Raw genomic sequence first — 25,318 nt, forward strand, 5'->3', positions numbered from 1 at the left:
CTTTGGAAAATTGTTGGCAACCAGCATTGTTGCTCCCCCCCCCCCGGGCTGACCTAGCTCACGGTAAGCATCAGCAGTAGGCATCTACCTTTCTCCAATCTTCACTAAACTCCAGCTCCCATCAGCCCCAGCCAACAACATCTGGAAGGTTACAGGTGGCTCACCTTAGATCAAGGGAACGAGTAATATTATTTTGTAGGACAAATGCCTGTTGGATTTTCCTCCCCCACACCAGTTGCAAGCAGACGTATACACCCAGCATGCATGGTTAAGTGAGGTACATGAGGAGAAGTGGATTGTTTAGCTTGTGTACTGGCACTTCAGTGAAGAAGTTAGATTGCTAGGATAGAGACCTGACTGAAATGTAATGATTATATGATTTTTAAAAATATAGTGCGCCTGCTTCATAAGCATGCATCTTTTATGTGACTTTCAGTTTATGCTGAACGCCACGTGACAGAAGTATGAATGACGCCCGTGGTGCATATTCCACTCCGTGTGTCATGCACAAACCCTATTTTCAATGGGGCTTGAGCATACGCGCTATTTGCCTTACATGGGGGGTCTGGAACAGATCCCTCGTGTAAGGCAAGGGCACACTGTACATAAAATTTATTTGTTATCTTGCTGTTATGCTTTTTTCCCTTACTATCATGAAAATGATAATGGGGTTTGTTGTTTTAATTATTATTTAAAATGAATGTTGGCTGTTAACAATGGATTGCTAAATTTTATTAATTGATTTGAAGTGTTTCATGCCTGAACTAGATAGCCTGGTTGTACGTATGAAAAATGGTCTTAGGAGTATGAAGTATAAACCTATTGATTACGAGGAACTACATGCAATTACTGAAGCCAAGAAGTTGGAATCTGCTAAAATCTTGCTAAAAGTAAGTACTAGTGAATTTGAATGGATGTGAAATGTGACTGAAGATGTTGAGTGGAAATGTGCCATAAGATCTCAATGGTGATGCACATATAAGAAGTACCTGCTACCCATAAGTCACACTGATGAAGAAAAGATGAAGTGAATAATGATTGCTAGATATTAGCATTATTGATTAACTTCGCAATCTTCCGAAACATTTTAAAGAATGGGCTTGACCACTAAATGCTTAATAATCAATACCTAGTAATGCCAGTCTATGCCTGTTTCATATGTAGTTTATGGATGCATCTATACATTTTTTAAAAGCCCTCTCTATTTGTTTATTAATTAATCCAAAATAATTTCTACCTCACCATTTGAAGCAACACAGAGAATAATAAAACACAGAATACCATGGAGTGCATTTGTTTTACTAAAAAATAAGGCCTGTTAAATTCAGTCAGACTTAATCCCAGGTAGCCTTATGATTGCATCCATTTGTGTTTAATTGCCTATAGAGCAGGCACTGCTAAGTGGAATGTGTATCCCCACCATCTACAATGTCCTATACCCTTCCCAATGTGCTTGTGAAGGATGGGAGACCCCTGGAGCAAATTTGAGGGGAAGAGGAACTCCCATTGGCACAGTAATAATCCATTTGCATAATATTTAGTGGAATCTTAACATGCTTAAATACTGAAATCAATCGTGACATATAGCAAGGCCAGCACTGAAGATACATAGATAAGGAATAACCATTATCACCTTTCCAACCACTAGGATGTCTGTCAGAAAAAGTAAGTCAGCAAAGGGAGCAGTGTTGTTAGCACGTTAGGACAGGGAGGCTTACAACCAGATGTGGTATAGTGGTTAGAGCGTTGGGCTACGACTCTGGAGACCAAGGTTCAAATCTCCACTCAAGCATAAAAAACAACTGGATGACCTTGGGCAGGTCACAGTGTCTGAGGATGCAAACTCCCTCTGAAAAAACTTGCCAAGAAAACTCCAAGATAGGTTCACTTTTGGGTCACCATAAGTCAAAAATGACTTGGAGGTACACAACAACAAATTTGATACAAGACGGTGGTCCTAAGCAATCCAAGTGAGAGCAAGTTCCACTGAATTAAATGGGAATGCTTAGAGCATGATTGGATAATCCTTGCCAGATGACTGTGCATCATGAAAATGCTAACTGTTAGTAAAGGCTCCATGGAATACAGTTTCACTCTTCTCAGACATAGGGTAGGTTGAAAATATGACTGGCTTCTGGGCTGAACTGCGAGGGAAATCCCCACCACCACCACCATTTTGGACTGAGGTCCCCCAATTTGGTCCATCAGCTGCCATTGGTTAAAATGTTTAAAACAAATTACCTACAGGGTAGCAATTTTAAGCTTTCAGTGACATTACATGAGCATGTATAAAGGACCCTAGCATTCTCAAGAACAGGGCTGGCCTCAACCAGAACTTGCAAGAGTTACTTTTTTGGACTATGACTGGCTGTTGAATTTTGGGAGTTGCAGTCGGGGGGAGGTCTGCAGGCTTAAGTGAATTGTAGATGTTTTGGTGGACTGGGACCTTTTGCTGCCAAAGCTGGAGAAGCAGAACAAAATCCTTTTCAGAAGCCAAAGTGTACAATAGCTAACCTGACATTTACACAGCCAAATTATTATGGTACCTGAGACAGGAGATACCACACGTGTCTTTTCTACTTCTTGGCAGAAAAAAGAGACAGCAACAATAAATTAACTACGGTAATCATTTTAGCCCTTTTACTGTTACCAGAACCAGCTGCCTGAAACCGCTGAATCACTTTCCCAAATGATGGGGTCGACCCTGCACCCCTAAGGGCGTTTAGGGGGCCTCAGGGACTTCATAGGCTGTGTCCTTTTGTGCTAATAAGTCTTGAAATGACACACAGGTTATAGTTCTTACTTGTGAAGCCAAGGGTGCGTATTAGCTGCTAGAGCTGAAAACATGTAATGGAGTAAAAGTAATTGATATAAATATGAGAATAGCCTTCCTTCACTATACTGACCACTTCAGCACTATTTGTTTGTTTTGAGTGTGCTAAAGCTAGAACTCCTGGGAATTTAATTTGCTGGCTTTGTTCTGGCTGATGAAGACAGAGAACAAATTATTTTTTCCTTACACACAAGCAAGAATAGAGAAGGAGTTGGTTCGATTTTTCACCCCCACCCCAGAGCAGAAACACTCTGGTTAGTGGTCTTTTACACACTGGCCTATGAGAAGAAAAATAGCACATATTCAATAGCCTACTATGAACAGTTTGCCCAGCACTTGGCAGATAAAGCCACTCAGATCTATTTTGCCTTGGATGCTGGTTCTAGAATAGATGTAACTTTGGCTCCTCCTTGTTCTGTGAAAATGAATAATTTTCTGATTGAACAGCCCAAGGATATATTCTGAATTCTTGGAGAGGTGAGAGTCACCATATGTACACCGGCTCATTAAAAAGGCCACTGGGGTGGGGGGGAGGGTAAAGGGACAGGTTAATCTACAGCAAGATTCCAATGTGCTTAAAAGAGATGGTTGTAACACTTGCTGAAAAAAGCCCTCCTTGGATCCCACTGTACTGGATAATTATCTATTTTGGGGCAAAGCATTATAGTGCGTGGTGGCATCTCAGCTCTTTTGGTTTCTAGTGGGAAAGGATTGTGTGTGTGTTATGTGTGTGTTGTGTGCCTTCAAGTCATTTTTGATATATGGTGATCCTAATGCAAGCCTATAATGGGATCTTCTTGGCAAGATTTGTTCAGAGGAGGTTTTGTTGTTGCATTCCTCTGAGGCTGAGAGATATAGCCCTCTAAGGTCTCTTAGGGGGTTAATGTGGGGAAACAGTTTTAGTTCGAATGAATGCCTCTTGCCAGTTATGGATTGAATGAAGGCAAACAAATTAAAGCTTAATCCATCAGGGAATAAGGATTCCACCTGTGTTGGATATGGTTATATTCCTCCTCCATCAGGTTCAGTTTAAGTGTACCTCTGGATTCAGGCTAGAACATGGATACACAGATTTCAATAGTGCCCAAGAATGGATTTGCACAGTTAAATCTAGCTCATCAACTATACCTGTTCTTGGAGTTGTCTGATCTGGCAATAGTAACACAGGCCTTAGTTATATCCCACTTGGATTATCATAATGTACTGTAATCTACTGTGCTTGGGCTGCCTTTGAAGTATGAGAAAACAACTTCGGGTCTAAGGAGCTGCAGTCAGGTTTTTAATTGGGACTGGGTACAGGGAATACACAACTCCTTTACTGTAATGGCTGCATCCACACTGCAGAAATAATCCATTTTGACACTGCTTTAACTGCCATGGCTCAATGAGATGGAATCCTGGGAACAGTAGTTTGTTGTGACACCAGAGAAGGCTAAATGTCTCACAAAACTACTATTACCAGATTTCAATAGCACTGAGCCATGGCATTTAAAGTGGTGTCAAACTAGATTATTTCTGCAGTGTAAATGCAGTGAACAACTGGATACTTGTCTGTTTCTGGGCACAATTCAGAGTGGGCTTATGAACCGCAAAGCCCTAGGCAACCTAGGTCCCACATGAGTTTGCCCAGTCTATGAGATCTTCAAGGGAGGCCCTTCTCTTGGTCCCATCATCCTTAAAGGCAAAGCTGGTAGAACAATGGGAAAGGGCCTTGGTGTTTTACCACCTAGCTCTGGAATTCCTTTCCTAGGAAGTTCAGACTGGCCTCTTCCTTGTTGTTCTTCTGTCAGCAGATGAAATTTCCTTATTCAACAGACATTTGAAAACTGATTGCAAGCCATTTTAATAATGTGATGTTTTACTTTTTCAAATTTTGTACCCCTTAAAGTATATGTTTCCAATTATTTTAATTCTATACATAGTTTAATTACATTTTGTTCATTGTTGTGTGCCTTCAAATTGTTTCTGACTTATGACGACCCTAAAGCAAACTTACCATGGGGTTTTCTTGGCATGTTTTTCCAAATGGGGTTTAACATTGCCATCCTCTGAGGGTGAGAGAATGTGACTTGCCAAAGGTCATCCAGTGGGTTTTATGGGTGAGCCAGAATTTGAACCCTAGTTCAGCACTCAAATCATTACACCACACCAGCTGTTTTAATTTAACTATTACATTTTATGCTTCTTTCTTTCTCTCTCTCTCTCTCTCTTTCTTTCTTTCTTTCTTGCCTTTTTCTGTATACTTGTTTTAAGTTCTGAGAAAGGCACGATATAAAAGAAACATGTCAAATCAAATCACATAGATCAATCAATCAGTTTTGGTTGTTGTCAGCCAATGCTGCCTTAGGAAGCTTTCTTAATAATTTCTTGTTGTCATATGCCAGATACCACTAATAATGTATTTCTTTTTCTGTTCTGATAGCAACAAGAATGACCAAAGAAGCTATAGAGGAGGGGGAAGTGGAATGGGGACACAGTAACTTTATACAATATTTTTCCATCTCCATTCATAAAACAAAGCAACTGCTGATCATGTGGTTATCCCTCAAGATTAATACAAGCCCCGTCCTTTGTTCACAGTTATTCCTCATGATCCTTTCGGCAGAGAGATGGCTCCACATGGTGTCCTCTTGCTAGACAGTTAGAAAAAAAGGGACTCAAAGGTGGTAGTAAAGTTTGGTGGTGTAACTTTGAGAGCATGGTGGGGGAGAGAAAGCAATGTCCGAACATGATGCAGAGCTGTAAGAAAGCATGGAAAACATTGACAGAGAAAGTAGAGTGATATTGCTTGCTGTTTTTTATTGGAACTGGAGAGGCTATATCTTTCCAGGTTAGATGTGTTTTTACAAACTCCTCTCACTGGCAGCTAGAGCTCTCTAAGCCCTCCTGCCAGTTTGTGTTGTTTCCTTTGCACATATGCTACCGACCCTTTCCCTGTCTGCTCTACAGACAGACAATGTAATTTACATGCAAGATCAGTAGCGTTAGCCCTTTTGCCAATGCAGTACCTGCTTCTAGCAGGGAAAAAAGCCTCCAGCAAAGGCATTTCTTGTATTTCTTATATGGAGCTCAAATGCCAGATCAGCACTGCTTGAAGTTCCCAGGGAGATGGGAACAGCTTAGGGCAGCTTTAGATGAACGTCTTATTAACAGCTATTTCTCTCTTTAGTTGTTTCCCTGTTTTTACCCCACAGAGAGGCCTGCATGCCAAATGCATTACCACATCTTGCCACTGTCACATGCTTCCACATAATGTTTTCCAATTAAATGCTATTGGTACGGTGTGTGGAAGTGTCCTATTCTGAAAATATATAGACAACGTGTGCTTCTGCCCCTCTGTACACTGAGGAGACTAGGCTGAAATTAAAATACTGTAGTGGTTAAACCTATACATGTGAAGCTGTGCTTATGAGAATCTATATACAGTACAATGCTTTGGGTGCTTTCAGGCAAAAGCTTTCATTGTGGCCTTGTCTCATTCCCAGAATTTTAGGGATGGGGGCTGCTTCTTTGTTTTGTGTGCACACAAAAATAATTCAGGAGTAAAAGACAGGGGGGAGGGAAACCTACATAATGTCTTTTGGCTGGTAGTGCCAGGAGCCAGTAAGCTCACATTCAGGTTTTTTTAAAAAAAATATTTTACATTAAATTAAATCAATGCAAAGAAATGAGAAAAGAAAATGTACGGAGATAACATTAAAAGAAAAAGTACGTACATAACATTTGAGCATACTGGATTCTTACTATACTGCTTTTTGATGTTGTCCCACATCATTAAAATGAAAAGATAGGATCTTGCAAAGGAAGAAGCTACATTAGCAGAAGATGAACTGATGAAGAATGAGTAGAAATAATGTTTCCTGCATGTTTTATTTTTCTTTGAATAATACAAGTACAATTTATCAAAGGGATTGGCAGATATTATTTATCCATGGACTGGCAGAGCTGAATTCAGCTCAGTTCATTTGAGATTTCCCAAGCTAAGTTCTAGTCTTACGTCTTTTAGTATTTCATTTTTCACAAGTCTCTTCCAGTCAAGGAAGCAGTAAAACCTGTTCACTGTAACGCTGTTCAGTGATGAAGATAGGTTTTCATATAACCCAATAATAGAAATACTAAAATGGTATTTTGTAAGCTATAACAGAGATGCGTGGCTGGCATGTGAGCAGTGAGGAGTGGTGAAATGTTGACGGGTCTAAAGATGAAACCAAGAATTTTTCCATCCACACAAACAAGCTTTAAAAGCTGGTATATGAATATTGATGGGCCCTGTTTATTGACAACAAGCTCCATTAAGCTGTTGAAATGCAAAAAAAGAAGGCTTCTTTAAAATTATATATTAGAACATGTGATGAATTGCTTCTATCAATCTACTCTGAAGAAAATATTCCATCTTTCTACAGTACAATCAGTACAGAAAAATTTATGTTCTCATGTTCAATTTCTGTAATATAATTGTTAGTATTACTTCTTTCTATATTCTATATTCCTCTGACCTTACTTTCTAGCTATATCTGTATCTAGGCATTCCACACCTTGTTTTGTCAAGAATGGGGATGTCAAGTTCCCCCCTGCCCAGTCATTGCTTACCACAAGTGGCAATCTGTGTTCCTCTTCTCTTTCATACCTTCATGCAATTTTTCAAGAGTCTTGCAAACATGAATCTTTTGTATCTCACGCTGCATCTGTCTGTCTGTCTGTCTGAGAATATAAATAATTCTTCATGGATCTGATAAAGTAGGCTATACTCTATAAAAGTTTATGATATAATAACTGTGCTAGCCTTTATGGTGCTGCATGACATTTTGTTGCTAAATAGAAGCTGCTTGTCTTTGTTGTTGTTGTTGTCGTTATTGTTGTGTCCCTTCCAGTCATTTCCAATTTATCGTGACTTTACGGTGGTGAACCTATCATGGGATTTTCTTGGCAAGTTTTTTTCAAAAGGAGTTTGCCATTGCCATCCTCTGAGGCTGAGAGTGTGTGACCTGCCCAAGGTCATCCAGTGGGTGTCCATGGCTGAGCCGTGATTTGAACTCTGATCCTCCAGAGTCGTAGTCCAACACTCAAACCATTATGCCATGCTGGCTCTGTTGCTTGCCTTTATTTGTCCTTTATTTATGCTTGCCTCTTCAACTTGTTTCTTTCAAGAAACTTCCCTGTTGAAACTAGTTCCAGACAGTGATTGCTCTTGCTGCAGCCATGCATTGGTTTGTCATGTACATCTCTCCCCTGAGTGCATGAAAACTTATCTTACGGTTGCTAAATGCTTCTGTCAGTGGTATGGAAACTGTACATATGCTGGGTGTGGTTGGCCCCATGACTATTTTGTGTATTTTGTATTTTGTTGTATTTTGCTGCACAGCCAGTGTGGCTACCCCTGAATAGATAAACTGAGTATGTTCATTTTTATGCAGAAATAGCTATTTTATTTTATTTATTAATTTATATCTTGCCTTTCTCACAATATGGTACTAAAGGGGCTCACAAATTTAAATTAAAACAAAATGCAGTTAAAATTGTGGATGGTACAAAAGTTAAAAAATATTAAACAGATTAAAACTTTGATTTAAAACAGCTTTCATAAAGCAGTTAATCTTTAAATTAATGACAGAAGTACCAATATGGATACAGTATACCATAGTTCAAAGACCTTATGCAGTAGACAGCCAACATTCAAAGGCCTGGATAAACACAGTGTGCCTGCCAATGGAAAGATTACAGAGAAGGGGCCAAACTATAGGACAAACATAACACTATATTGAGCCATATATTAATAAATAAGAGTCATATGTTTATTGTATTGTATGGCAGTGCATCTCAAGCTATCTGATGTGAAGCATGAACAATCCCCCCTACCCCTGATATGACAAGAATCAGTACCAATTTTGTGTGCATTGGCTACAATGGTTTCTTTCTTTCCTAGAACATCACTATGAACTAGTAGTCTGTGATTCATGGACCAGTACTGGTCTGTGGACCATCATTTTGAGTAATGCTGTTATAAGGAACTCTTTGTGGAGTTGTTATATGCACATTTGCAACTTTAAAAATAATGTTCCTCTACTTTGGTGAGAAAATTACTAAGACTTTCTTCACTGTAATCCAGGTGCCTGATCCTTTTGACCTTTTTGTAGTGCTTGAATGGCAGTTGATTGGATGTGGAAAGCTGGATGCTGCAACTGGTACAGAGTATCGATGGACAGTGTTTAAATGTTCTTTGTTTTGGAACAAATTGCCTTTTAATTTGGGATGATTCAAACTATTCAAGAACCATTGACCTGCAAGGGCAATAAAACTTAAAGTCTGTTTGTTTTAGAGGCCTATAAAAGACTTTTTAGTTTTATTTTTAAAAATATCTTGTGCCTAGATCAAAAAGACTGAACATGCTTCAAGACTTAACAAAGAACAAATGCTGCTGAAACAACATAAACAAGTATGGTGGAAAGAGCACAAAAGACTGCATGAAAGCAGGTAAGAGGCAGGAAAACTTGATGAAATAATTGAGAAATAAATTGTAAAGTGAAGGTATAGCAGATGTAGCTTAAGAAATGATATGATAACAAAAAGTGTGAATATTAAGATAATTGAGTATGTAATAGTAGATATATTTTAGCCTTTCAAAACAATGCCTGTTAAATGGAAGAGCCTGTATCTTGTCAGAATTATCATGGGGTCTTCTTGCCTTCAGAGACTGTAGCAATGTTTGTTCGTGAGAAACTGAATTGGATAACAGTGAAGTACAAAGTGAGAGTTAAAACATCACTTGTGAGACTATAGAGACAAAATGACTCCTATAGCAAGTACTGTCCCACAAGAGTTCTGGAATGCTACTAACACAGAGAAGGTTTGGGTCTATTTGAAGGAATCAGAGAAGTCAAAAGATTGCCTTGGAGAAAGAGAAGATCAATATGCTCCCTGAGGCATCAATGCATATAAGGGGACCCAAGTGCAATTTGATGCTGTTAGTTGCAGAAGCAAGTTGGACTGAATAAATTAGATCTGAGAACTAAAAAATGGGTGATTTCATCATAGTTGCAGTTCACACAAGTAGTTAACTATGGGCCGAAACAAGACCCAAATGCGGTGTAGCAGTGGCGATACTAGGGTTAGGGACCGTGCACCAACCGCATGGTCCCTATCCCTAGTACGTGTGTGGGGTGCCATCGTTACGTGGTGCCATCCACACAGCGTGCGTAATGATGTCAGGCATGCGCAGCATCCAAAGGGTGCAGCATGCGCGTGACATCTCTACGCCACCCCAGGCGGCGGCCTGGCAGAGGTGCAGAAAGGAGCTCTGAAACGGAGCTCCTTTTGGGCCCCTGCATTATTGGCGTGGCAAGCAAACGGCCATGCCAACGATGCAGCAGCTGCCCCTTTCTCCTCTTTAGTGCTGGGGTGCCGTTGGCACCCAAGGAGCAAGTGCACCCCTTATTTTGCATTTTGCTGCTTCTCTTTGGCCTGGAAAAACGCTAGATTGGGGCTGTAAGGCTGCTGGTGAGGTTGCCCTGGCCCCAGTTCAGCGCAAAAAGGGGTGGTCTGTACCACGCCTATAATTTTTTCTTTGTGGTCTCTATGCCTCACACAATAGGGGATTTTGCGTCTGAGCAGAGACTCCATTCGGAAAGGTGAAAGGCTAACAAAATGACCTTAATAAATTAGAAAGTTGGGCCAAATCTAACAAAATTAGCTTACTTGCTAATTAGCTTACTTGCTGTTCACCGCTATGATCTTTGGAATAGCGGTATATAAATAAAACAAATTATTATTATTTATTAAAATGAATTTCAATTGGGAGAACTGTAAGGTACTACTCTTAGGCAGAAAAAAATGAAATGCACAGATATATAATGGGGGACACCTGGCTTGACAACAGTACATGTGAAAGGAATTTAGGAGTCCTAGTTGACTGCAGGTTAAACATGAGTCAACAGTGTGGTGAGGCAGCTAGGAAAGCCAATGCAATTCTAGGCTGCATCAGTAGAAGTATAGTTTTTAGATCAAAGGAAGTAATAGTACCATTCTATTCTGCTTTGGTCAGACCTCACCTGAAGTACTGTATCTAGTTCTGGGCACTGCAGTTCAAAAAAGATATTGACAAGTGGGAGTGTGTCTAAAGGAGGGTGACTAAAACAGTGAAAGGTCTGGAAATCACACCCTATGAGGAGAGGCTTAGGGAGCTGGGTATGTTTAGCCTGTGAAGAGAAAGTTAAGAGGTGATATGATAGCCCTGTTTAAATATTTGAAAGTATTTGAAAATACTGAAGATGGAGCAAGTTTGTTTTCTACAGCTCTAAAGAATAGGATCCGGAGCAATACATTCAAACTGGAAAAGAGATTTCACCGCAACATTAGGGAAGAATTTCCTGACAGTAAGAGCTCTTTGACAGTGGAATACACTGCCTCAGAGGGTGGTGAAGTCTCTTTTGGAGGTTTTTCAACAGAAGCTGGATGGCCATTTGGTGTGGATGCTTTGATTGTGTATTCCTGCATGGCAAGGTGTTAGACTTGATGGCACTGGAAGTCTCTTCCAACTCTATGATTCTGTAATTCTTATCACTGGCTATGACGTCTTATATTTGCTGGGAATAGAATTTTAGTAACATTTGGAGGATCATACAATTCCTACCCCCGTTCTAGAGGACAGAACTTGATGTGAACTCCATGGTGGAAAAAGGGAAAGAAAAACCTAGAGAGGGACCATGAGGCGTGGTATAATAATCATTCCAAAAGATTATAAGGGAGGGGAGCTCCCTGACATCACAGCCCTGGAGGTATGTGTATTTAAGAAGTTACCTAAAGAACTTGGGAATGGGCAGAGTCACTCTGCCTCCAAAATTAATCTGGGGATAACCTGATGAAACATTTGAACAAATGAATGGAACAATGAACAAGGTAATGTCTCATTTCAGACAGAAGGTTGGAGCTAGGTAGACAATACAAGATAGATTTTCAGACTGGACATGTGAAGCCAAAGGAACAACACTAGACTGGAAGAACACAGAAGTATGAGTGACAATAGGGGTCCAGACAGGGTAACAAAGGTGCGGTACAGACCACCAACAAGCGGCGTACCAGTGCCGGTATTAGGATTAGGGAGCGCGCACCATGTACACGCTCCCTAACCCTAATACATGTCGGCAGCATGATAATGGCAGCGACCTGTGTACACGGGCGCCGCCATTATGACGTCACACATGCGCCACATCCAAATAGCATGGCGCATGTGTGACATCTTTGCGCCGCCCTAGGCCGCTTATGGTAGCCTGGCTGCGGCATGAGAAGGAGCTCTGAAACCGAGCTCCTTCTGGGCGTGTGCCTCGTTACTACAGCCACCAAACAGCTGCAGGAATGGCTCTGGCTCCTGGGGTGTCCAGGAGCATGAAGCCCCAAGGACACCCCTTTTCCAGGCCACGGGGAAGCGGCATTTTGCAGCTTCTCCATGGCCTAGAAAAGTGCCAGATTGGGGCCTCTGGGCTGCCGGTATGGCTGCCCTGGCCCCAATCCTCCATGGAAAAGGGTAGCTGCAGACTGCCCCTTTTCTGCGGTCTGTACTGGGCCAAAGATATGGATTAGGACAAAATAAGGAACAAAGAAGAAAGGAAGCCTAGGCATCAGCTATGGGCAGTTAGGGCAAGAGGTGAGACTTGGAAACAAAGTTTTAAGCCATCTCTGCAAACAACTTGAAAAATAAGGCAAAAGGAGCTGAGATGCCTATAATGTACAAAAGAGATGTTACTACTGAAAATATTAAAAACATAAATCTTTACGTGTGCTCAATGAATTTTTCACCTGAGAAATACTACCGTGGCTCTGTGAACCTACCAATGAAGATTTCTGCTCACCGTGTGGCTGCAGTTTAAGGAAGGAAACAATGTTAAGAAGAAAAGACATAAAATATTCTGTAGATCCATGGACTGAAGAATTCGTTGTTTGTCGTTGTGTGCCTCCAAGTTATTTATGACATATGGTGACCCTAAGGCAAACCTGTCAAGGGGTTTTCTTGGCAAGTGTTGTCCATTGACTTCCCCTGAGGCTGAATAGAAGGTACATTTTATCTCAGTGACTATGTGGATCCCTTTGGTTCTCCCCTCACCCCTGTCCTTGGCTACAGAAAAAGTTGGTTGATTTTTTCTGAGATCACGTTTTTCATTTCAGGCAAAGACTAGAATCGGATATACAAGCCTTGTTTGATGAAGGGAATGAATGTTTTTTTGACTTGTGGGATTTGCGTAAGTACTTCCACTTTATTTCTTGATCAAACAAAATCTTCCAAAATACTTAGGTGCTGACATATTCTGTGTAAAATTGCACAATAATATAGAAACTTAATAAGACAAAGTATTTCCTAGCTTCCAGCCCCTCATGACTGTTCAGTTTATCATCCATCATAGCTATTGTGATGTCAAGAATACCAAGAAGAAGACCAAGCATGGCTGTGAGAAGAGCCCTCCCTTTTGTAGAAAAAGACTGTTGAATATATTAGAAAATATACCTTTTTTTTTTAGTGGAGTTTGCAGAGTTGCAGACCGAACTCCAGATCTTTTCTTGAGAGCAATGAAATCTACCTTTTTGCCCACTTGTAGTTTTCTTCAGGGCTTTGAGGTGCCTGAGGAAGTCTCATTTGTCTCATATTCCCCACATTCCCATACATATCATTTTAAGAGGTGTAAAAGATGTGTAGGATAGTGATATTTAGCATAACCTGATTGGTCAGTTAAGCAAAAGAAGATAGCTAGAGAAGGAAGGAGATAAACCAAGAAAAGTAAAGTCTAAAAAACTGACAGTTTAAACCAGAATATGTCCTCAAGGAGATATACATATACCACAGTTAACAAATAATAATATACACATGTGAAATTATTGTCAGGAAAAACATCAATGAACAAAAACAATTTGAACCTTCTAGAAATTACTTCTGAAATGCATCAGAGATTTCTTCTTTTACTAGCGTCCCCTTTTCTTATGATTTCATTTTGGTCTATCAGTCTATGCTTTTTTGACTTGCTTGGGGTTGCTAGTGCCTTCTCTTTATCTCTCTTTTCTGTTGTTCATGCATGCTCAGTAAGAGATTCTGGAAGCAGCTGTTGTTTACTTTGCCCATTTTAGGCAGGCACACACAGCTGCAGTGCAGTTGGTTAGAGTAGAGTCCCATTCTTTTGCAGCTAAGATTTTATTTAATTGTTTACACTGCTGAAACCTGACACTAGAAGTCTGTGCCTCTGTAGCCCTCCTTTGCAGTTGTCCCAATGAAGTTGTTGTTTTTAAAAAAGGAACCTTCCAACTATTAGACAGAGGATGGGGAGCAAGGTGAGGTCGGGTGAGCAGGCATAAAAAGAGACTTTATTTAAAAAAAGCTTCTTTATCAGAGGTTTTGTTAACTTAGGCTGCATCCGCACTGCATAAATTCCAGTTTGATGACACTAACTGCCATGGCTCAGTGCTTTGGAATTCTAGGAACTGTAGTTTGTTGTGGCATCTGACAGAGAAGCTAAATATCTCACAAAACTACAATTCTCAGAATTCTATAGCATTGAGGCATAGCCGTTAAAGTGTTGTCAAACTGGATTATTTCTGCAGTGTTGATGCAGCCTGAGCTATGACTGTAATGGCCTTTGTTAGGTACACCCATGCATTGACAAAATTAAGCATCTGTTTACTGACATAATTGTGCACATTTGCAGTGCAGGGTGGAGAGCAAAAAGGAAGAAGCAAAATTTTTTGCATCGCCCATGACAAACCAGTATTGCACAGCGAGTCTGATACTGCTACCAAATCTGTCTTCTAGCATAGCTGTGGACAGTGGCATGACTGAATTTGTGCAGGGGATGCAAACCACATTGGGTGACACCCAATAGAGAGGTGACACATGGTTGGGCCTTCCTTCTTCCCTCTTTAGGGCAGGAGAGGCATGCATGTGTGCACCCCTGCCAGCTTCTATGGGCCCAGGCTTCCTCCCAGGGAGAAAGCTGAGGTAAAGGAGGGGCACACACCATGGCAAAGCCTGGAGGGTCTGTGTCTCCTTTTAGCTGCCGCTACCTCCCTGGCAGCCCCTTTGTACTAGGTAACATGCAGAATGGGGCTGCCACTGGCTGTGGAGTTGATGGAAAGGGTGGCCCAAGTGCAAGAAGGTACCATATCGTATGTGTTACTCTTTGAAGCTTCTTTAAGAAGTATTGACCACCCATAAGTAAATATGTGTAACAGCTAAAAATAATGAGTGGAGCGAGGAGTCTTCCTTATTCCTGTTGACATTCCCTGCTCTCCTCTTTTTCTCTTGAGCAGCTATGCAGGACTGCTATATTTACTCCCTTTAATTATCTGAGGAGCTTGGCTTTTTAATGTAATGTACAATTCCTTTTCCTGAAAAATATGTCTCACATTAGAAATGCAGAATATAATCCATTAATAGGCAATGTCTGGTGATTAATTGACTATTGCTGTAGCTGACCGGCATTACTAATTTGTATTTATCTTCTTCTAGGATATAAATTATCAAACATGCTGGATACATTTCAAGCAAATACGGTACAACCTGTATGGCAGTTAAGAGAAGATTTAAGATACAGGCTGGTGGAAATGCAGGCCAACCAAGAATGTCAGGAATATGAGCTTAATCCAGATGCAGTGTTAAAAGAGGTGAGTAATTCAGCAGACTTCATCACCGTTTCCTTCCCAGTATGGGGCAACCCTGTGACTGGATAGTCTCTCCAGTCCTGGGTCAAAGGGTTAGTCAAGCAACTCAGACCAAGAATGGCAATCTAGAGGCACAGTCAGGAACACAGTAAAGTCAAATTCTTTTGAGTTATCTGGTGGAGGTCTTCTTACCTTTTTCCTACCTAGCCCTGGATGCCTCACCTGTGATCTCAGACTTGTATTGGACTCCAGCTCCCATCATCCCACCCAGCACATCCCCTTGTCAAGAATTATGCAACTGGAATTCAACAACATCTGGAGGGCCATAGGTTCGTGAACCCTGCTGTAGTTTATGACTCCTGTTACCTGTAAATATTTGACTATAAGTTGACCTCATATATAAGTCAAGGGCAGGTTTTGGGGCCAAAATTATGAATTTTGCCATGACTCATGGATAAGTTGAGTGTAAAACTTGGAGGTTCCTTCAGTGTGTGTATGTGTGCGTACAGCAAGAGAGACTCTTACTGAGGCTTTTTGCTTCAGCATTTCAACTTTGGTTTCATCCTTCAACCAGATTGTTATGGCCAGCCAAGAGCAGGTCTCAGAGGATGAGGAGGAGGATGGGGCTCCTCCAGAGCAAGAGGTAATTGAGGCTACACCAGGTGCTCATCCTGCTCCAGTGCAAAAGGTAAATGAGGCTACACCAGGTGTTAATCCTGCTCTGCCAGAATCCAGCCCTGATCTCCCAGCCCCAGAGGAGGAGGCTCAGCCAGGTCCTAATGCTGGTGGGATTCCTCTGGTGGTACAGCAGCCTAGTGGTGACTCTGGGGAGGAACCAAGCTTCATGGTTCCCTCCTATAGACAATGCAGGGCTAAAAGTGCTGGCAGATGCAGATCCCAGAGAATTTCTGAGAAGCAATTAGCAAATCAGCCTCAGGTGGCATGGGGGAGAGTGTCCCTTACTAAATGAGCAGAGAGACACCAACTCAGTGCCAGAGTTTATTGCATGATCCTTTGGTGTGACTGCTGCCTGCACTGGCTCCCTGTATCTTGACTCCTTGTTGCTTTGACTCTTGACTTTGGAACGGACTGGACTATTGCTACCTTCTTGCTGACCTGACCCTGGACTGGACTGACTATTGTGATCTCTGTTATCCTGACTTTGGCTTGGCTTTTGGTTTGCTTTTTCTCTCTCCCCCTGCAAGGTTTGTGGACTACTTCCAGCTTCATAGTTAATTGCCTTCCTTATTGGCATGTGTCTGTGGGTGCTGGCTGCAGTCCAGGACACAGATCGTGGCAGCCAGGACTGATGGGAGAGGGACTCTGTTTGTTTAACAGCAATTAATCACTCAAGACTTTCTGCTTGATGCAAGAGAGAAATAAACTGCTCTGCTGAGTGCGTGGGGAAATCTGAAAGAGCGGCTATCACATTACTATACTGACCCGTAAATAAGTCAACCTGGGATTTTGGGGTCAATTTCTGGTCATAAACTTTTAGTTGTTTGTGGGTTTTTCGGGCTATGTGGCCATGTTCTAGCAGAGTTTCTTTTTGATGTTTCGCCAGCGATGCCAGCCACAGATGCTGGCAAAACATCAGAAAGAAACTCTGCTAAAACATGGCCACATAGCCCGAAAAACCCACAAAAAACTATGGATGCCGGCCATGAAATCCTTCGACTTTACAATAAACCTTTAGACTTATAGACGAGTATATCCTGTACTTGTTTTCAAAAATGTTCTATGTGCTGACAAATAAACAAACAAAAGTATCTAAGATTCACATCTAAATAAATCTAGACATTATCTGCATTTTGTTCACACTAGCCTGGCATATTCTTGGTTGTTTTTTCTAATGTAAAGAATATACTCCTTTGGGGATTAGATGCATGTGTGTACCCAGGTATGATCTAGCTCTGTGGTGGCAAACCTATGACATGGGTGCCAGAGTTGGCACACAAAGCCATTTTTGAGAGCACAGGGAGGATGGGGAAGAGGAGGAACAGATGTGTGCCTGTTCATCCTCTTCCCAGGCCTTCAGCTGTCTCCAGAGAGGCAGCTGAAGGCCCAGGGGGTGGGAGAAGAGGAGGAACATCTGTCTCTGGCAAGGCAGCTGATGTCCTGCCCTGGAAGTCCTACCCCCAGAAGGTGGAAGTCCCACCCCAGAGGGTAGAAGTCCCATCCCTCCTGCAAATCCTGCCACCAGCACCGGGTAACACCCAGTGCTGGAACACCTTTTAATTTGGTCACTGGGTCCATAAAAGATTCACCATCACTGATTTAGCTAATGCTTTTATTGGGTGGAGCTGTGTGTTGATGTGCTGTGAGAGACAGGAGATAGTTTTATAACTAACATGTATGAACTGTTGTTGATTGTTACTCTGAATGCAAATTCTGTTGCTTTTCAGCATGGGGGAACTTCTGGTTTCATACCTATATTCTTAATCTGCCTTCCTGTTCATTATTTATGAATATGCTGATTTACCTTGTATACAGAAGCCTCTGTGCATTTTGATAAGCCATAGTTGGTGGTTGTGGCAATGTATATTTGGGTTTTCTCTGGTGCTTTTTGGTCTGGTTGCTAACCCTATAAATACTACACACCATCTGTGGGGATACACCTTTCCACTTGTCCTATTGTACACACAGCAATGCACATCTACTCTCCTGGAATCACTGTGCTGAAGGCATCCCTTTAAGCAAAGAACAAGCTGGTGCCTTTCTTTTCCCCAGTTCTCCACACAGTAGCCACAATCTGAGGCAGCAGGCTTCTCAAGGGATGCCAGACAGCCTGTGTAACTCACATACCAACACAGTCCAACATCTTGCCACTGGTGGGTGCCTCCCAACATTTGCCACTGCCATCTGAGGCCACTGCCTCATTCTGAATAATAGCAATAGCAAGTACATTTCTATACTGCTTATCAGTGCACTTAAGCACCCCATAAGCAGTTTACAAAGTGTAAGCTAATTGCCCCCAACAATCTAGGTGTTCATTCTACCAACCTTGGAAGGATGCAAGCCTGAGTTGAGCTTCAGCCCTTTTGCTGGTATTGAACTCGCAATTATGGTTTGTGAGTGAGGGGCTGCAGTACAGGCATTTAACCACTGCACCACCAGGGCTCTTATCTAATGTTAGGTCTAGCCCCACACTGTGTATGTACTCACATGTAGTCATCTCTGGATCTCTGAAGAGTCACTGCTTACTTATTTTATGAGTTTCGTAACGTGTTATTTGGTCTGAGTTTTGGGAATTTATTTTAATTTAATGGTGTTTTAGATTTAACCTTGTCATCATCACTCAACGTGGAGGCTGTAGTCAAGAAATCAGTAGAATAAGACTTGAAGGACAGCTATGAACGATCTAGATAAGATCATCAAGTGCAAAAAAACTGAATACCAAAATCGGGATCATCCGTAATATTTATGATTTCAGATATGGATCTGAAAGCTGTACTTTGAAGAACATTGATAGGAAGAGAGTCAACTAATCTGAACTGTGATGCTGGAAAAGAGTTCTGGAGACACCACGGTGTGCCAAAATAACATATAAGTGGGTCCTAGAGCTTAGGCCTGAGTTCTCAGTAGAAACCAAAATACCTATTTATGAGACAATATGACTTACTGGAAAAGGCAATAATAGTTGCTATAGTTCAAAATGGTGGGAAAAGAGGAAAACAGGGGAACAGACACAATTGAGGAAGCCACACCCTGAGTTTGTAAGACCCGTGAAGGGCTGTAAAATAGCAGTTTGTCCCTGAGGTCTTTCATTCACAGAGTCATTATAGGTTGAAGGCAACTTAACAACACATCACAATAACAATTATTCAGTGCTTAGGTTTGTTTGTTGTTGTTTAACATTGCAACAGTGTGGACCAAAAACTGAAATATTTTTTAAAATTATTGAATCTGAACCGTATATGTGAGAGGCACATTGTCTTGCCTCATTTGGCATTTTGTGTGATGATTCTTTTTATCTTTCCTGGCTATTGAAGCAAAGCAAATTGCATTCAGGCCACCTTGCAAACGATTACAAACTGATCATTTAACTCATATGATGGAATGTCATATTCATAGGATACTATTGAACATATATACATAGCCCTTCTGTTTCTCCTTCCACTATGCTACTCACTGTGGAAGAAGAAATTCTGCTTGTTGCCTGGCAGAACAAATTTAGAGGATTTTTGATTTCTTTGCATCTTCAATCACAGAGGCTAACTTGCTGAAAAGAGCTGGGGAGAGCTAGTGTTGTATAGTGCTTAGATTGTTGGACCAGGACTGGTAAGGCCTGAATTCAAATCCCCACCTAACCACAACTCTTGTGTGATGGCTGTGGGCCAGTTACTCCTTTAAGCCTGCTCTGAGTTGTTGGGGGAAGAATTATTTATGTTCTCTTAAGCTCGTTGAAGGAAAGAAAAGGGAAGGGAAGGTTAAAATAAAATAAATAAATTAACAGCATAATGTCCCACATGATGTGAGCAGCATCAATTACAACTACTTTTATACTCATGAAAATATTTTCTAAAATTAGGTGGAGTTTCTGAAGGCACAACAGCAAATAGTCTTGGGAAAGCTTCATCTTGAGAGAGTGGCTTTGGAACAGGAGCTTGAAGAATTTGTAGATGAAGTAAGCTAATTTTTTTTAAAAAAACCCCACAGACACACATTTAATTACATTAACAAAAAAATTTTTTTTCCCTGTGTCTACCAATAATCTTTGATTTTATTGTAGGCATTGGCTTATTCTTTAGAAGAGAAGAGTGCGCTCATCCATGAGATACCTGCACAATTATTACTCCTAGAGTGCCCATATCCTGATTTGAAAACTGCAGTGTTTACAGAATTTGATAAACTAGCAGATGAATATTGGCTAAAGCTCCAAGAGGTTGATCAAGAGTTAAAAGTCATATCAAGGTAATCAAACCTGATGTCATGTTTCTTTAAGGGCTAGGCAAAGTGTTTTGATATTGGAGTCTTTTGAGGTTGCAGTTTCATTTACCAGGAACAAAATTTGTTGTCTTTTTGTTGAGCACAATGCATAGTTGTCTCTCTGCCCAGCTCTGTGGGATTAAATAGTCAGTAACTGTTTGCACAGCTGAGAGAGCCATCTCTTTGTAAAATGGCTTGTTCAAAATAGTATGTGAAATGTTCAAGGGTTGGATCACCAGAACTATGGTATGTGGTAAACATTTCCATGTTTTATATGGATACAGTGCTTTCTGTTTCTTTCTTTCATATTTACACTAATTCATGCTGGAATTGGTATTTTTACCTAAAAGTCTGGAAATGTTGCTTTACAGCTGTTAAGCTGCATCTTTCTATAGAGTACAGATCTGTTCTTATAAACATGTATCCAAATAGATATTATGTAAACCTCATCCAATGAGGTTTCTTTAGTTTCTATGACAGATTTCAAGTATTTAGGCCAATATGTGAGCCTAGGAGTTACAGTCAAGCCAAACCATTCAGTTCTGTCTTGACTGTTATTTCCAGTGTCCCACTGCCTTGTCTTCCAGTTACAACTATGGTACACACGGGCCCTTTAGCACGTCCTAGCGACATGCTAGGGTTGCCTCAGGGCACCATTTCCAGACGCCCCACAACCCTAGGACATTATCAGGACGTCACAGCTGTGCAGCACTGTATACATGGCGCGCACAGCTGTGACGTCACTGCCATGCGCCTTCCAGATGGGCACACGCGGCAGCGACGTCCTCATGCCACTGAAGGCAGTTTGCAGCGGTACTAAAAGGAGCCGCTTTTTCACAGTCCTTTTGTTTCCATGTAGCCACGCAATTTGGTTGCTGCTGCGCGGTTATGCGGAAAAGAGAGGCAGCCACCGGCCGCCTCTTTCTGGCGGTCTGGACCCCGCCATTGGCATATGCAATTTTATGCTGGTTGTGTGGAAGCAGGGCTACTCCAGAAGCCACTTGGATGCTGGCATATGATAATTCTCAGCATGGTGGATGATTTAAATAACTGTTTAGAATCAAGTTATAGTTTTCTTTTTAAAAAATTCATGTATTCCTTAACAAGCATGCATATTCATTGCTGGTTACAATGGTTTAAAAATTGGTTTATAAGTCCTGAGGAGTACAGTCCAAAACCTCATTTCATGTATTTCAGTCACCTTTTGTGTTCTAAGCAGATACAAAATTCTGTAGGGGGGGCAGTTCAGAAATATGACATTTCTGTGTTTGTATGTATATAAAAATACTAAGCAAGAACACCTGTGATAAGACTAAAATGTCTTTCACATTTGCGAGTTTGACTTTTGCAGATTTAATTATTCATGGTTCATCTTTGTTGTCTCTGTGCCTCACACAATAGGGTTTTGCGCCTGCACAGAGACTCCATTTGGAAGCTGAAAAGCTGAGCAGATTGGCAGAAGCCCTGCCCACTTTCATGTACTGAGCATGCCCAATTCCGCTGATCTAGCTCCTCCTTCAGTTTTTCGTCCTCCGCAAGAGAAATATCTCCTTTGGGTTGCTCCTGAGCGGAGTAGATTTCTACTTATGGTAGATATCCCTATGTTATTTATGAATCTCTAGGTTCTCCAGTACATCTCAGCCAGAAGTTGACCATGAGTTTCATTGGAGGACCTAGACATTCCTGGAGAAAACACTTATCTAGGCATTTGTAGGTCCTCCAGCATGATTCTATGGTCAATTACAGATGATCTTCTTTTGGCCAAGTCAAAAGGCCTATATTCAGTTCTTATTCTTCTTGGTCTCTCCACAGCTTTTGACACAGTTGATCATGGTCTTTTGGTAGATCTGCTCCAAGAGCTAGGATTTACTGATTTAGTCTTCGATTGGTTTAGATCATACCTTTTAAATTGGTCATTTGCTGTAGTAGCCAGAGGTTAAGTTTCTACTTCCATCTTGTTACCGGTTGGAGTCCCTCAAGGCTCTATCTTTAGGTAATCTTATCAGCTCCTACAGTTTTCAATATCATCTCTGTGCCAGTGATACCCAATTATACTTTTCCACTTCAGAACTCTCTTTGGACACTGAACAACATGTTACATCATGTCTCTCAGCTATATCAACATGGATGTGTCATTGGCACTTAAAACTTAACATGGCTAAAACAGAACTATACATTTTCAATTACAGTCAATAATATTCCCATCCATCCTGTGAAGGAAGCATGTAGCTTCATTTTCAATTCCTCTTTGTTGTATATCCCACAGATCTAGGCCACAGCAAAGTCTTGCTGATTTTTCTTTTATAGCATAGCTAAAATCAGATCTCTTCTTCCAGTTTCTACTGCTAAGACCTTGGTTCATGCCCTGGTTATCTCATGACTTGACTACTGCAGCCCTCTTTTGATGCAGCTTCTGTCAGCTCTTGTCTCCTCCTGTTACTCGGTTCCAGTTCTGCGATCCAAAGGTTCAAAGCTCCTGACCCAGCCAAGAGTTTCTTCTTCTCTGGCTCAGATTTGCCCTTTCTCCCTCAACGCTCTTTATGCCTGGAACCATATCCCTAAACATTTGTGGACAATTACTTCTCTAGTTAATTTTAAGTCAAATTAAAGGCTTTTTTGTTTACAGAAGCATTTCAAACTACAGCTTGATTCCTCTGTTAATTCAGACTAGAGTATTATTTGTCTATAGTTTTATAGTTTTAATGCTATTTTAATTGGACAAATTGTCTATTTACTATATTTTACTGTATATTTTGTATTTTAGATTGTACACCATTGGCAGGTTTTATACAGTTTTGATCACTCTATAAAGTGCCATGTCAAACTTACGGCGCTATATAATAATAATAATTATTTATTTAGTTATATTTCCCCGCCTCTCCCTATGGATCGAGGTGGGGTTACAGCCTGATAAAATACATTCAAATACAGTTGGTAAAAATGCAGTATAATACAATGTAATACATTAACAATAATAACTTCAATAAAATCTATCTTTTTCATAATATGAAGGTTTTTAACAGTGGGACTGCACTGTGGATTAAGAGACAATGTCAATAATTATTGCAAGGAATTCATAGGGCAATTTCAGATTGATAGGACAATATTTAGACTGCACAGTATCATTGTTGAAGATTGAAGGATAGATATAAATAAACATTAATAATAATAATAATAATAATAATAATAACAACAACAACAACAACAACAACAACCAGTGTACAGCAGATGTTGGCTATAGAGTTGTACTAGAGGAGCTAGAGATTCCTAGAGATGTGTTGTTTAAGGTAAAAAAATGGGTTTTTTATTTGTGGTTTTTCCACTTTCACATAGGGTCCTGTGCCCCAACCCCAGTGAATGTGGAGAGCCCACTATAATTTTATGCATATTATTATTATTAACCTTTATTTATAAAGCGCTGTCAATTTATATATTCAGAAGTAGGCTGCAGAGAATTAAGGGGACGTTACCAGTAGGTGAGGCTCAATATCACTGAAGCTCAAGTGCCTAGAACAATCCAGTGTTTGTTTTTTCAGCACATGGCAATAAGTGATACTTGGTTGAGAGTCTAAATGTTGAGTTCAGTGGCAACTTCTGCCTACACAGCCTTATTTGTCATATGCATCATTCCTGGCTTCAAATGCCATATTGCTGTCACTAGTTGGTTATTTTACATAATCATATTTTCACAAACCATATTTTGGTAGAGTAAGAAGGAGTTCTAAATTATCCATTTTGCAATGCTCCTTTGGAGGCAGTTATTATTTATTTATTTATTTATTTATTTATTTATTATATTCTTAAACTAGTTTCCAGGTTCAGATGTCATTGGAAGCTATGATTTAAGAATAAAAGAAACCTCCTCAGCAACTGAGCATACAGGGAGAGGAGGGAGTAGTACTCAAGCTTATCCCTTACTCACAGTGCAACACATTGCTTATTTGGCCCATCCCTTATGCGAGGCAGCTTCATATGTTCACCCTCACTTCAGGCTTTCTTATCCCCCTTCTGTTATTCTCCCAGTCACTCCTACAAGTAACCTCTGAAATAGTAATAACTGAGATTGGGGATGACAAAGGCATTCTAGTAGCCAGTGCAAAGCCAGTGCACAAAGTACTGCCACATCTTAGAAACATAACAAGAGGACACATTAGAACCATGGTATCATCACTTACTGTGTGCTTGTGTCTGCATACAGTGGAATGGAATCCTTGTTGTTGTAACCCCAATTCATGGTGACCCTGTGGATGAGAGATGTCCAAGCTCCCCTATCCTCCACTACTCTGCTTAGGTTCTACAAATCTAGGCCATGACCTCTCTGATTGAGGCTATTCACCTGGTGTTTGGTCTTCCTCTCTTTTTACTTCCCCCTATAACTTTTCTTGCATTATTGTCTTTTCTAATGAGTCACGCCTTCTCATGACATGGCCAAAGTATGACACCACCATTTGATGATCTTGGCTTCCAGGGAGAGTTCAGGCTTGATCTGTTAAATATGCTGGCTATTTGCTGTAATAAATGAAATGTACGTAAGTGATCTGTTTAAGGACCCATTTTTATTTTGTCTTTTTGGCTGTCCACAGTATCCTCAGCACTCTTCTCCAGCACCACATCTCGTCTTCATTAGTGGAAGACTAAGGTGTGAATATTCCTGTAGAAACACCTCTGCATTTTAAAAGCAGAAATGATAATATTCCCAAAGAAATGGTTGGATTTTGCTACCGTTAGAAGTTAAGCCTGATTACTAGAACGGACACTGCTGAGAGAAAAAGAAATGTATTCTGGAAATGAAGGATAGCTCTGTTTCAAGTGCTGGTAATCAGTCAGCAGTGAACAGTCAGTGGTCCTCACATTTTCATGAGCTAAGGAGGAAAGGAGAGAAATGCAAGACATAAAAGAATACCTTTGTTTCATGTTTTCTAT

At 40.8% G+C, this 25,318-nt stretch overlaps 1 protein-coding gene across 6 annotated transcripts in view; it reads left to right on the forward strand.

Moving 5' to 3' along the window:
- Window positions 1–25,318, forward strand: part of CCDC148 (coiled-coil domain containing 148) — a 133,667-nt gene that overhangs the window by 34,729 nt on the left and 73,620 nt on the right. For all 6 annotated transcript variants that reach the window (XR_006101456.1, XM_042445892.1, XM_042445893.1 and 3 more), the window contains 6 exons: window positions 769–890; window positions 9,201–9,304; window positions 12,989–13,062; window positions 15,315–15,469; window positions 19,998–20,093; window positions 20,199–20,380. Coding sequence is in view for 5 of the 6 variants with exons in the window: in XM_042445892.1 (XP_042301826.1) it covers window positions 769–890; window positions 9,201–9,304; window positions 12,989–13,062; window positions 15,315–15,469; window positions 19,998–20,093; window positions 20,199–20,380 (733 nt within the window). In the remaining variant the exon portion in view is untranslated. The remainder of the gene's footprint in view (window positions 1–768; window positions 891–9,200; window positions 9,305–12,988; window positions 13,063–15,314; window positions 15,470–19,997; window positions 20,094–20,198; window positions 20,381–25,318) is intronic.

This window comes from Sceloporus undulatus, chromosome 1 (assembly GCF_019175285.1).
Source record: "Sceloporus undulatus isolate JIND9_A2432 ecotype Alabama chromosome 1, SceUnd_v1.1, whole genome shotgun sequence".
NCBI classification, from domain to species: Eukaryota; Metazoa; Chordata; class Lepidosauria; order Squamata; family Phrynosomatidae; genus Sceloporus; species Sceloporus undulatus.